The sequence below is a fragment of the Cynoglossus semilaevis genome, chromosome 10 (assembly GCF_000523025.1).
Source record: "Cynoglossus semilaevis isolate Cse_v1.0 chromosome 10, Cse_v1.0, whole genome shotgun sequence".
Taxonomy (NCBI): Eukaryota; Metazoa; Chordata; class Actinopteri; order Pleuronectiformes; family Cynoglossidae; genus Cynoglossus; species Cynoglossus semilaevis.
Window position 1 is genome coordinate 14,965,717 of NC_024316.1, and position 13,589 is coordinate 14,979,305.

General features: G+C 41.2%; 1 protein-coding gene across 1 annotated transcript; it reads left to right on the plus strand.

The window, feature by feature from the left end:
• Positions 1–1,910: 1,910 nt before the first annotated feature.
• Positions 1,911–5,894, plus strand: zfp64 (zinc finger protein 64 homolog (mouse)). Its single transcript, XM_008319048.3, is given in 7 exon segments — positions 1,911–2,412; positions 2,517–2,675; positions 2,768–2,914; positions 3,011–3,073; positions 3,155–3,406; positions 3,935–5,224; positions 5,227–5,894. Coding segments are annotated over 7 exon segments (1,980 nt in total). The 5' UTR covers positions 1,911–2,390; the 3' UTR covers positions 5,274–5,894.
• The last annotated feature ends 7,695 nt before the right edge of the window (positions 5,895–13,589 follow it).

Sequence of the window (13,589 nt, forward strand, 5' to 3'; positions counted from 1 at the left end):
TTATTGTTCTAATATTTGTGTATTTTAGTTTAAAAAAACAAATGTTCACATAATGAATAATAAGTAAGTTTTACTTTTTTTGTTTTTTCTTTTCTTTTCATCAACTGTTTCTGATAGACATCTAATTATCAAATAACCAATGATCTGATTTTGGCATTTGAACTTAGTGCTTTTGTTGCTCCTCTGTGACAGAAAATAAAAAGCAACTTTTAGATTCAAGGATAAAATATTTATGGATCATTTTGAAGTCATTTTGTTGCATTTATTCAATGGTTGATCAATATCTCATCCGGCCTGTAAACAATTGTTGCGGCCCCTAATTACATTAGGAACATAAGAAGTCACATTGTTGTTGGTGCAGTTTCCTCAGATCGTCCCTGATGATAAAGTGACAGTAAATGGAAAGAAAAATTACAATTCTTTTGATGGTAAAAAAAAAAAACGATGCGTAGATCAAAGTAGTGATCCGGCCGGCCTGTGAACCAGCGCTGTGGGGAAGGCATGAGTCCTTCTTTAATTACCACATATCCGAGTCATTTTGTGTGTCTTATGCAAATCAGATGTTTTGATGTACACTTAACTCCAATGACTCCGTGTGTGTAGGCGTTGATTTATGTGCATATGATGAGACGCACACTTATTTTATTATTTAGTTTCTTTTAAACTTTGAAATGTCACTGTGAAATCCCTATTACCACATCGATAAGATGTAAAATATATGTCAATATGTCAAAATATATGTCAATATAGTCAAGTACTGAAAGTCAACCGTGGTCTGAATGATCTGGTCTTATGGAGGCTGTTGGATGTGCAGACGCTGGGCAAATATTGTTTACATTAAGGGAATATCATCTGCATATTTAGTGACATTACGGGGCTTTGTGCTCCTTTAATTGGAATTAGGTGTGCTTGGGATCGAGGCAAAGTAGTGTGTGTGTGTGCGTGTGTGTAGAGTCTGACTCTGGAGGATTTGCTGCTTCAGCAGGGAGGGAATCAGTCCCTGTGCCTTTGCCACGCAGGAAAGTCAACGTAAGGAAATTCCTGTGCTTCACAGTGGCAATCAGGCAGTTAAGGACCTGCCACTGAAAATGGAGCTGTACGTCACTCACTTTCATGGCTTATTCACACCAGCACAACTGCTGCTCACACACAAAAGGAGGGCTTTCTCGTTCGCTCACACACACCACCAAGTCAGTAAATTGACCTTGCTGGAGAGCCGGTAAAGTCTGGTGTCCTACAACCACTGCTAAACAACAGAAGGCCTGCCCCTCGGAGGGACTGCTGCTCTCTGCAGGTGTCACAGCTCGTCTTATTTTCTAAACTGCATCAACACTGTAAACATGTTTGACTGTAAAATAAACCTGTTCAGATGTATTTAGTGACACAAACAAAATGCAGTCAGTTTTAGTTGAACATGTCATCACTTGTTGGGTCTGTATTTGGGAAATGTAAATTGTCTGTACTTACAGACAGTAGGCTTTCAGAGGGGTTGTATTATAAACCTACCAAATCCTAAAACTTACACTGTTACACAAAAACTCAGATAGTCTTTCAGGTTATTTTGTTGTTATTTATTTAGTTATTTATTTTCAAATTTTGTGTGTCTTGAATCTGTACATAAGTTTAGATCTTATTGCGTGTTGCCTTTAAGTGCTCATTCATGAGCAATAGAGCTAACTAATTCAATCGCTTCTGTTAGATATTAGATAGCCATTAGCGCTTAATTTGAGAGCTAACTAATTCAATCGCTTCTGTTAAATATTAGATAGCCATTAGCCCTTAATTTGATTTTATATTACTATTATTGTTGTTGTTGTTGTTGTTGTTGTTCTTTTTTTACGTGAAGTTATGTCCGATACGTGCTCATAAGAATACGGAAAATTATTTTGCATTCAGTAGCAACTTTTTTCATTCAGGGTTGACGTTTGAAAAATAAAATTACCCATAGTTAAAAAAATGTACAGATTGTAGTATTACATTATCAGTTGCTTTGTGAAGTTTCAGGAGTTAAAAAACAAAAAATAACGAATGCGAGTATCTTCAAAAATGTTTAACGCCATGATCTGTCTGTAAAAGATCAAATACGGAATTTCCCACTGACGTAAAAGCAACACGTGACGTCATCTAAACGCACAACTTCCCCTGTTGCCGTAAACCTTACACAGTGAGTCGTAAAAACAGTCCGCATCGGATTTTGTTTTAGAGGTGAGAGAAATAAACAGTTATGGATAACTTCGGACAAAACGCTTTAAATTTTTAATGAACGAAACGCACTTACAGCGTTTGGCTCAGTATAAAGCTAAATGGAACTAGTTTGACTCCACGGCGGACGCAGTGGAGTCAGAGGAGATAAAAAGAATGAGCTGATCTCCAGCAAAAGAAGCTCGAAAATGACATCAAATAGCGCCGAAGGTAAATGGAAACAGTTCCACGAACTCACGTAGAATATGATGTTACTGTTTGTGTATCGAACAGCTTTTCATTCCAACTTAACGCTGTTGCTGGTTTTCTGACAGGACACTCTGTGGTTGGGGAAGTCAGCCCAGATATTCACATCTGTGGCTTCTGTAAACAGCAGTACAATAACGTTGAGGTCTTTTTGGCCCACAAGCAAAATGGCTGTGCCCTGCCTGCAGCTGATCCATCAGCCATCAATCTGTCTGCATCCTTCACAGGTAAAGCGTAGGGCGTTGTTTTTAATAAAACTCTGATGTGAAGACTCCTTGTTTTGTCCCATGATTCACAGCTATGCTTGTCCTTACTCCAGACTCCACCACTGACTTTATCTTTGAGGAGACTTACCAGTCCTCCGTCATGAAAGGCGTCAAAAAGATCCTGACCAAAGCACAGAAAACGCCTTTCAAAAAACTAAAACCAAGCCTGACTTCTAAGAGACACAGCTGCTGTTTTTCAGGTTGGCGCCTCTTCGTTTTTACGACAGTAAAACTTCTCTGAATGACATCAGGTTTTTACAAACTTTCAGAAAAATACAATTTCTCTTCATCTACAGGATGCACTTTCAAAACACAGTATGGCCAAAAAGACATGGAGCGTCATCTCAAGACCCACACTGGTCAGTCACGACACCCTGACACTGCGCTCCTTCTCGTGTGTTAAAACCTCAATTCACTTTTTCTGGCTGTACTTCATCCAGGTGAGAAGCCCTTTGAATGTGAGCTGTGTCATAAACGCTTCAGTCGGCGGGACAAGCTGAACATGCACAGTCGTCTACACACAGGCGAGAAGCCGCACAAATGCAAACACTGTCCGTACGCAGCGGCGGACAGCAGCAGTCTGAAGAAGCACCTGCGAATCCACTACGACGAACGGCCATTCAAATGTCAGATCTGTCCTTACGCCAGTCGCAACTCCAGTCAGCTCACCGTGCACCTCCGCTCCCACACCGGTAGGTTTTTCAACACGTGTGTGTTAGTCTGTTGTTAACAATAAACAACATTATGTCGCTGTCTTCTTCTACTTTGTTTGGTATCAGTGATAGGATGGCTAGCATTAAACAACAAGAAACCCTGCCTTTAGGTCCAAAGTGTAGCATGGCTTCCTTGAAAGCAGAGAACGGAGAGTCTTGGGTTCGATTCCCAGAGGAACCACATATCCCTGGTGCCTCTTGTGGCAGCCTGTGTCAGACTCGCATTATAAATTTCCATTTTGTGGGACAAATAAGGGTCTACATTATTACGGTTCCATAGTGTAGTGGTTAGCACACCTGCCTTACAATGAGAATGATCTGGGTTTGATTCCCAGGCGAACATCACAAGGGGCAGTCTGTTGTAGCAGGTCTGAAAGTAACACAGGAATGTGTTGGATAAATAAGACTCCAATTGTTATTTGTTTTTTTCTATAATTTTGTGTTAGACCATGATCACTGCCATTTGTAGCTTTATTTATGCTGTTAATTGTATTTTTCTTTTTCAAGGGGACGCACCATTCCAGTGCCACCAGTGTGACGCCAAGTTCAAAATCAACTCTGACCTGAAGAGACACATTCGGACTCACTCTGGGGAGAAGCCCTACAAATGTGACTTCTGTGAGTATCGCTGTGCCATGAAAGGCAACCTCAAATCTCACATTCAGCTCAAGCACAGCACCGAAAACTCCTTTCAGTGCACGCACTGTGATTTCAAGTGCTCTACCAAGAATGCTTTGCGAGAGCACTCGCGGGAGCATCAGCCCGTTCAGCCCATCCTGTGCTCCAAGTGCACTTACTCCTGCTCTAGCAAGTGGGCGCTCAAGGTCCACGAGCGGATACACTCGGAGGAGAGACCTTTTAAATGTGACTTCTGCAGCTTTGCCACCAAGCAGCGCAGCAGCCTGGTCATTCACAAAAAGAAGTGCCACTCGGACAAGCCGGAGAAGGCTGTCAGTGGGAAAAGTGGCAGAGGAGCAGGGAAGGGTGGAGGAAGTGACTCTCCGAAGCCCGTCAGCTCCAGGTACCGGGCCAAACTGGATGCAGCGCGAGCCTTTTCCTGCGACTCGTGCAGCGCTTCTTTTGTCAGAGAAGACTCTCTGCGGAGCCACAAGAAGCAGCACAGAGACGCTGAGAACATGTTGCAGCTTCACACTGTGGATTTGGTCTCACAGACAAACACTCAGCTGCAGGTTCCTCCTGTAGGTGACCACTCAGCCGCTCCTTACAGCAGTGCACAGCTTAAAATTATTGTATCTCACCCATTGGTCCAGGACAGCACCGTGATCCCTGCAGGTCTGTCTGGTCAGGAGAAGACCAACGTGGTCCTACTGAGACCAGACAACCAGCAGGTGGTAGTCAACTCCATGATCCAGCAGGTGAACCTACTAACTCCAACACTTGGCTCTGCTGAAGCGTCAGACTCGGCCCTTAAACCCCAGACTGTGCTGTTGACTCAGCTCAGCTCCCAGGACACTGACCACCCGCTCCACCAGGCCCTGCTGCAAACCTCCATCGCTGCTCAGGACTCCAGCCACGGCGCACAAGCATTTATCACTACCTGCTCAGAGCTGGAGAGCCTCAACGCCTTAATCCAGGAGGGAGGCACAGAAGTTACAATCGTGACCGTGGGGCACACGTCCACTGAGACGCCACCTAGTGAGTTCTTCCCTCCGTTAGAAGACAAAATGGACACATCGAAGGAGAGTGTCGCAGCCTGTGAGGAAAGTACGATGGTTCCAATTATTGGCGACATCATCCACAGCGTTCCGTTGATTGAGCCGCAGCAGAGTGCCATAGAGCCCAGACACACTTCTCCGACTCACACACACTGGAAGACATCCCATAATGAGTGTAGGATTTAGTTCCTGCTTGAGCGTGTGTTGTTTTTTTCTTGAAACTTAAACTTTGTTACACCATAATAAGCTATTTTAAAGAATTGCGCAGGTCGTGGATGGAAAAACAGATTCTGTTTGCTGTCAGAAGTTTAAGTTTGAACTGTTGAAGTTGAACCAAAAAAACATTACATTTGAAGAAGGATGCAGTGTATTTGGGCCTGTGCGGTGGTGAAGGTGGTGAGAGTGCTTGCCTATACAGCAAGAAGATCATTGGTTCCTTGTTTGAGCCCCAGTCCTTCTGTGTGGAGTTTCTATATTCTCCCTATGGGTTTTTTTTTTTGCAGAATCAATGTACGAGTGTGATGTGACCAGGTGTGTGACACTGTGATGGACAAGCAGGTTACTAGTTGTTGTCTCAGCACATTTGATTCATATCATGTTTTTATGTTAACGCTGAAACATTTTTAAATACAAAGCTGATACGACGTCTGTCATTTTTGCTCACATTGTCAATATTCAATACCTAAGTTGTGTTTATTTTTTGTGGAAAAAAAAACTTGACTGGAAAAAGCCGCATTGTAGAATTGCAAAAGAATTTCATTTGAAATAAACCATCACAAGTTGGATTTCAATTCGTTTGTGCCGTGTTATCTCCTCTTCGTCCAGGAGGTGGCAGTAGAGCTCAAGAAGTGAACAGGCGCCTTGTCTGTGACAGAGTTTATTCTACTCACGCTGCGTGGAGTATTTTTCTCCTCGTCGTTTGAGAATCTACAAAATAATCAATTGTACATCAAGGTCCTGTTCGCTAAAAGCCAGGTTGGTCAGCGCATAGATTTTTCAATAAAGTGCCCGGTTTGCTGGTGGCCATCCATTATTCTGGCCGTTTCACACTCAGACTTCAGCACTTAGTATTTGCAGAAAGTGAAGGCTTTATCAGAACAAGAGTCTCCTGTGAACAGTTGACCATTGATTTCCCTCCGTTCCTCTGCACTAATGGCTCTCCTGACGTTGGCTGCTGAGGTTTGTGGCTCAGGTGTAGTTTTATGACGAATGACTTCGTCTGCACTAAAGTTTTACCTGAATGCTGTATGTAAAGGTAAAAGCCCTAAGTGGAATTCGGTGAGGCTGACTGTTGTTTTCACATTTATTGTCAAACATTAAGGCCAGTGTGACGTATTAAATACAACTAATACCAAAAAATCAAAGTATTTTTTATTATTATTATTAGCACTGTAGCTATCAACGTGTTCATTAAACCAACGCACATATGTGTTTACATATAGAGTTGTTTAATTTTTTGACCAAGATTTTAAAATTATAAGTACTTTAAATGATACATGGTTTACTGTAAACAAATGTTTGGGAAATATTATTACATAATGTTAGTAATTGTAATATCTACACATCAGTAGAATAACACAAAAGACAGTAGAAAAGCTGCTAGCTAAATGAGCTAAATCAGAAGGCTAGTTAGTTAGCCAAGTCATTTTGCCTGAAATATTCCCTTTTTTAAACAGAATTAACCTAAAAGTATACAGATATGCCTTTTTGTATATGAAATAACAGTACTTTAACTAAAGTCTTAACCCAAAAGTATACAGATATGCCTTTTTGTAAATGAAATAACAGTGCTTTAACTAAAGTTCAGTGGCGTTTTGAAACAATAGCTGTGAACATGTCCAGGCACAGCGGTCCTATTTTCAGAAGGGGGCGCTGCAGAAAAAGACACGGGAAGCGCTTCTCTTTAGAATCCTAATATCTAAGAGCAACATGTACCTCACCTGTCTGAAGAAGTAGAAACTTGAATTTCCTTCAGATGCTTTTGTAAAGAACTGCTTTTGCTCGACTTTCACGTGAGAACTGTTGAGTCACAGGAACAAATCTTCACGGGACAGAAGCACAAATTGCCTTTTACAGAGTACTCTGTGTGATAAACTGTACTTTCATCCGTCTCCAAGTGTTCTTCCTTTTATATCACAATCACAAGCAATGCCGTTTTCTGCCACTAGGAGGACTGTCTTTGTGGACTGTTGGTGTCAGTCTGTCTTCAGGTGAAGTTTGTGTGGGTGTTTTTGTTTGGGGGGGGGTCCTTGAAATTCCTATATGTGTGAAGATGAGCATCATGTGGGAAAAAGCAAGAAGTGCACTCTGGTGTATCTCTTTGATCTATTATCTGACAGACTTCCAGGCCCTAATCCTGAGCACTCTTGAGGAGGTGGGTACCCCTCTGCCCCCCTTCCATACATGACATCACGGCTGATTTAAGCGCTGTCTGGATGGACTTCAAAATTACACCTACTCTGGTGCATTTGAATTCTTACCTAAAAAGTTGTTTCAACTCAAAAACCAAGACGACCGTCTATAAATCTTTAGACGTTTGCTTTGATCTTTTCTAGAAACCTAGCAGGAGTTTTCGACAGATCTCTTGATACTGTATGGCACTTCTCAGTTCCTTCCTTCCTGTGTTTGAGATGTGGGCCTTTGAATGGGGTCATAAATGTCTCCCCCAAAAAGCAATTTCCACTCACAGCTGCTTAAAGAAATCGTAAGCTGTGGTGCCTTCCTCCTGGACATAAACAGATCCAGAGAGGGCCGGGTGAAAAACGACAACAAGCAGAAGCCGGACCTCACGTGTCCATTAGTGGAGAAAAAAAAAGAGTTGTTGCTTTTGATGGTGTGAAAATGTCAAATGAGCCTAAGTGAATTTAGTATTCCAGTTAATTTCTCCCATCAGAGGTGGTTGTAAATCGTTCGGACGGCCACCGAGCGCAAACTCTTTCAAACTGCACTCCCCGCAGATACAATCTGTCACTGGGTTAAACAATACATTTTTGACCTTTGCTTTGTTTGCACACAATTTGCAATCCCCAGAGTAAATGGCATTGAATGCCTTAATGAAATTAACTGATTGGTAAAGTATTGATATGGATTTGTTTTCCAATGCAGGCATCTCTCTCTCTTTTTTTTTCCTCTGTGACACTATTGACATCTTAAGTGAGTTTTGATTCTCGGGAACACTGCAGGCTTTTATCTGGTCTTTGTTCAGTTCAGTTTTTTGGATCATAGAGTGTGTGTTCAACCCCTCTAAAAAAGACACTCTAATTTGCTCCCCTGAAGGCGGTGTGATTATTTGTTAAGAAACATTTTTAACTAAAGTTTCCAACAGAGGGATCAATATCCTCTGGCCGCTTTGAATATGTTTGTTTCCGAGGCCAGTGAGTGATTTTATGTCCGGGTGTTTTTTGTTGTTTTTTCTCCTCCTCCACACGGTCCGCTTGAACTGATGCCTTTCTGTGGCGTTCGTTTGGTGTTTAAGTGTTTACGGTGTTGTTTTTGTCTATCTTTGGTTGTCAGGAAGTATTAACCTGACAGGCTCTTTTGTTGCAGCTGCTTTTAGGGTTGAATGCAGCAGTTTAACACCAGTCTCTCTGGGGGGTGGAGTGTGGAGGGGGTGGGGGGGTGCAGAAAGTTTAATTTTCAGACACTGCTTGTTGCCTGTAGCGTGCAGACCAGGATGTGTGCTACTTTCTTTTTTTCTTTCTTTTTAAATTTACAGACAATTAGGTTTGACTATCTAACAGGGTGGAGACATTACAATATCCTCTCTGGGTTTTCACCACTGAGCAGTGAGTGTGATCTTGTGAATGCAAATAAGCAGCTAGCTTTTGTGACGGAGAAACAAAGACATTTGGCCATTGTTTTCCTGTCCTGTTTCTGTGCCACTAACCCTAAACAAATGAGTGTTTGCTACTTTTGACCATGCGCATGGTGCTGTGTATTGTAAAGGGAACAATTGCTCGATTGTCGTCTTTTATTCCATATTTTGTGGGATGCAGTTGGGGCTGGGAACACTGGGTAGGAGTCAGGTCGTCAGGTTTTATTTGTGTGCAAATAAGGGATTTGTTGCTTTTTTTTTTCATACAAATCTGCCTGGTTATTGAATATGCACATGTCAGCATGATGTTTCATCAGTTTCCTCTCTGTGTTCTCATACACCAGAGCTGCCAGATAAGTAAATCAGGAACGTCCAGTGTTGATAGGCCATGAGCAATTAAAATGAAAAAATAAAATATAAATATAATTTTATAGTCTGTACTAGTGTAATAGGGTGGGCAAAATCTTTGGCTCACGGGCCAAAATGAGGTTCCGAATTTTCAGTATTGGTTGGATGAAGAATAAACCTAAACTTTTGAAGTTAATTTGGCGCATTTAATGTCTGCTGACATTGAGTGGCGTCAACAGAAATCACACTTGATTTGTTGTAATCCATGAACCAGCAGGATTGACATCAGTCTTTACCGTACCTTGTACCAGTGTTTGGTGGGCCAGATTAGAAAGACCAGTGGGCTGTATTTGGCCCACGGGCCAGAGTTTGCCCAGGTCTGCCATATACTGTAATAATTGAATCATATTGTGCCATATATGGGCATATATTTCATCATCATATATTGTGTATGTAAGTTATGTTCTCTTCATATGGGTAAATATATATTTAATGTTTTTAACGTAGGTCCATGGTGTTAGCCTGGTCAAAAAACACAGACAGAGACTGATCATAAATATATATTTAATGTTTTTAATGTAGGTCCATGGTGTTAGCCTGGTCATTGGAATAGTAGCCAAAAAACACAGACAGAGACTGAACAGTAGGTCATAATATTTATTCTTCATAGTTTTTTTTTTTCTTTGAGATCATGAAAATATGGTTGTTTGTTTTCAGGTATTTGTTACTACAAGTTAATATTTACCTCTTATTCAAGCGTCCCATAAATGATTAGCCGAAGCCCTTTCTGCCATTTGGGCTCACTGAGCCGAACAGAACTATTCACAATTAAAGAAATTCCTCTGGTTTCAGCAGATGGCTACGAGGGAGAAAAGTATTTTCTTTGTTCACACATGCCTTATCCTAAGAAAACAAACACGATGGAAATCTGATCTTTTCACATACTGGCCATTGTGTGAGTGAGTGTGTGTGTGTGTGTGTGTGTGTGTGTGTGTGAGCATGTGCTTAGTTCTGTGTTTATCTTTGTTGCTTTTAAGGCTTTAAATACACGCACACATGCGAGAAAAAAAAACATTGTCATACGCATTTCAATCATTATTTTCAATTTTATTGTAATTAAGTTTATAACCATGTGAAAAACCATGTTTTCTTTTATCACCCAAACCCTAGAAGCCATTTTTAGCGTTGCTTACTTTTATAAGTGTCGTAATGATTCAGTGTGGGTTTTAGTCAGAGCGATCTGTGTTTTCACTTGTGTTATATTATCTAGAAACAGGAAAATGTTTGAAAAAATATTTTTAATCATAGATCTAGTCATTTTACCTGAATTTCCTTTCATTTCATGTATAACGTGCCATAAAATGACAATAAAGGAGTCTTTGTATTTATGTCCATTTAGCCTAGCAGCGTTACTTTGGCTAACGTTGAGTGACTTATTGGTTTCTAATAGCCCAAAAAATACAACAGTTTCCCACTGTGACCATATGCCATTAGCCCGACTCCAGCGTCTTAGTCATAGTCTGTCCATATTTGCTGTTTGTTTGACCCCTTCAGGGCGCGGACCCTGGCTGATCCTTCATCTGAGGACAAAGCTTATGTTTGCAGTGACATTATAAATGCCTGTGGAAGGAAAACAATGGCTGATGAATTCAGCGACAGTCTGGCACAGTGGACACACAGACATGGCCCGAAACTTCCAGTGTCATGGAAAGTTTTTAAAGGCGGAGAGAAACGCCTTGATCAAACACACACCATCCTCCCAAAAAGAGAGCAAGGTGTCATCTGCGTAGCGCTAAATTCTATGGTTGTTTTAGAAGCAGCGGATGGAGTTAGCATGGCGGGGATCAGCTGGCTATAACACTAAATGTTTATATGAAGCTTTGTGACTGTCGGAGACAGTCAGAGATGGGGCTCTGCTCCTTGAGGAAGAAAGACTCTTTGTTTTTATAGGCTGCTTGGAATGTGTTGAGGACTGTGGACATCTGCTTTATTAGCATTTGTGATTCAACCCCCAGCTATGAAACTGCTGGTGGTCTGATAACGTGTCATAGCATCACTGCCATCACTGATATCTGTAAAAACACTCTGATCAAACATTAACATCTCAACCTGTGGCTCAAACACAGGAAGTTGGTCGTTGTTTGGTGAATGCAAAAAAGGTGTTTTTCTTTGTTTTTGTTTTTGTTTTCTCAGTTGCCCCCCACACACAGGGCAGCACTTTATGAATGCGTGTTGCTGCAAACTTTTTCAGTCTGGCTCTCCTGGAGCTTATTGGTGTGAAAATTCCTCAGAGTCAGTCTTGGGTCATTACAGATGCACCCCACCCATGCACTCATACTGGCTCATGGATTACCATCTCCTTTGTTGGGCTAATTGCATTATTGCATCTTAAAAAAAATCTAGTGTGGGGGTTTGGGCTTTTGCATGAATGTACAAACCTGGATGGGATTATTGTATTTAAATGGTAATCATATGGTTTTTCTCTACTCTTCTGTCTGGTGTGGATGTCTACTGTGGTGATTTATAATGAGTCATGCACTTTGTTTACAATTTAATAAATTACTGATTTTTATTGTTTTTTTGTTATTGATTTTTAAATCCCTAATCCTAATCAGTGGTTAAGGGCTGACCCCAAGTGTTCGGCCCTGGGCTACTTCCTGTTTCCACAAGCTCATGTCAGGTTATGAATGATGACGTGTTTCTAAAAAAAAAAAAAAAACATAAGCTGACAGATAAAGACCATGTGGCAAAGTCCCCTCAGACAGATATCATCTATTAAAAAGAGCAGGTCTGTGTAACCCAACACCCTGGAAAGAATGCACTCAATCAATCCTATTGTTTCTGCTCACATACAGTTCCCTCTGTGAGATAAGTACGGCCTGGTCACGCAGATAACAACAATACCCTAAAAGCATGGATGAGATGGTCACTGTCAACACCCCGGCTGCTGTGGCCCAGACTAATGTGATAACTCACTATAGGTTCAGACTGGTAGCTCACTCTTAACCACGCTTTGAAGTCGGTATGCTAACGCTAGGTTCACGGACTCGACAAACCAGACATTAAACCAAAGAAACTAGTTATAGGAAAAAAATGTTTTCTCAAGATTTTTTTTTTAAATAACAAAGCAGTTTCTCTAGATATCTTCAAATGAAGTAGTTTCAGTTTACTTTATTTAATTTAGTTACTTTTTCTTCCAGTTTTTTTTTAAATAAAATAAAAACAGATAGAGCTAGTTAAAAACCTGTTTACAAACCTTTAATTATTTTAGCAGCAGTTCATTCCGCTTTCATTAGAAACTGTCATTTGGTCGGATTGAAAAAAGTTCATGTTCATGGAAAACCTGATCAAATAAAAACTATCTGCAGTTTTAGTAAGTAACACCGTTCTTATTGTTGTAATCGGAGTTGATTCACTCGTTGTCATTTATACACACTGCAGAAAAAAAGTTTTCGTTTCACCAAAACGCTCTTAGTTAAAAATACCATCTCAACATCCAGTGAGACTTCAGTTTCAGGTCAGACCAACGAGTCAGTTTCATCTGTTAGATAGGAACTAATGATTATTCGTGATTAATCATGATGAATCTGCAGCAACGATTGATCAGATTCATAATTTAATTACTTGTCGACCATAATGTAACAAAATGTGAAAGAATTTTGCAGTGGTCTGAAAGAGCATTGTTTTGAAATGGTAACATCCGCCTCAGAAGCGTTTTTGGACTCACCCTCACCCTCACCCTCACCCTCACCTACATCCCACTGCCGCTCTGTTAGTGCAGGTTAACAGAGGGAGGTTGTGTGAACTGCTCATCGAACTGAAGTGAAGCTGCTTCTAAATAGGCTTTGTAAATATTATGGCCCAGAGGATGTGAGTCAGGACAGACAGACTCCAGTTCACTGGGCCACTGCTTGAGTTGAAAGGGAAGAGAGGAAGTTGGTTTGAAGATTTGTCACCAGCAAATCTCTGTTTTGGGAAAGGGGTGTGTGCTGCATTCCTCTGGAATGTGAGGGGGGGGGGTGTAAGAACCCCCCCCCCTTCTATAAATATATCAGAATGTCAGTGTTGTGGGTCGTTTTTAAATCATTTTAAATCACTGTTGTTATTGGAAGCAGCATTTTTTAGAGTTTTTAAAGTAAACACAAAAAGCAGTTGAACACGGCCAAAGAATTCTGATGAGGTTTTGGATTTATTTGTTTTTATGCAGTGAGACAGTGGAGCTGGTCGTTCATTCCTACCAGGGAGGGTGAGGGTGAGGGTGAGGGTGGGTGGTGGGGGGGCAAATTTCTCCATCTGCCAGTGTGGAGGGGCCCTGATCCCTGAC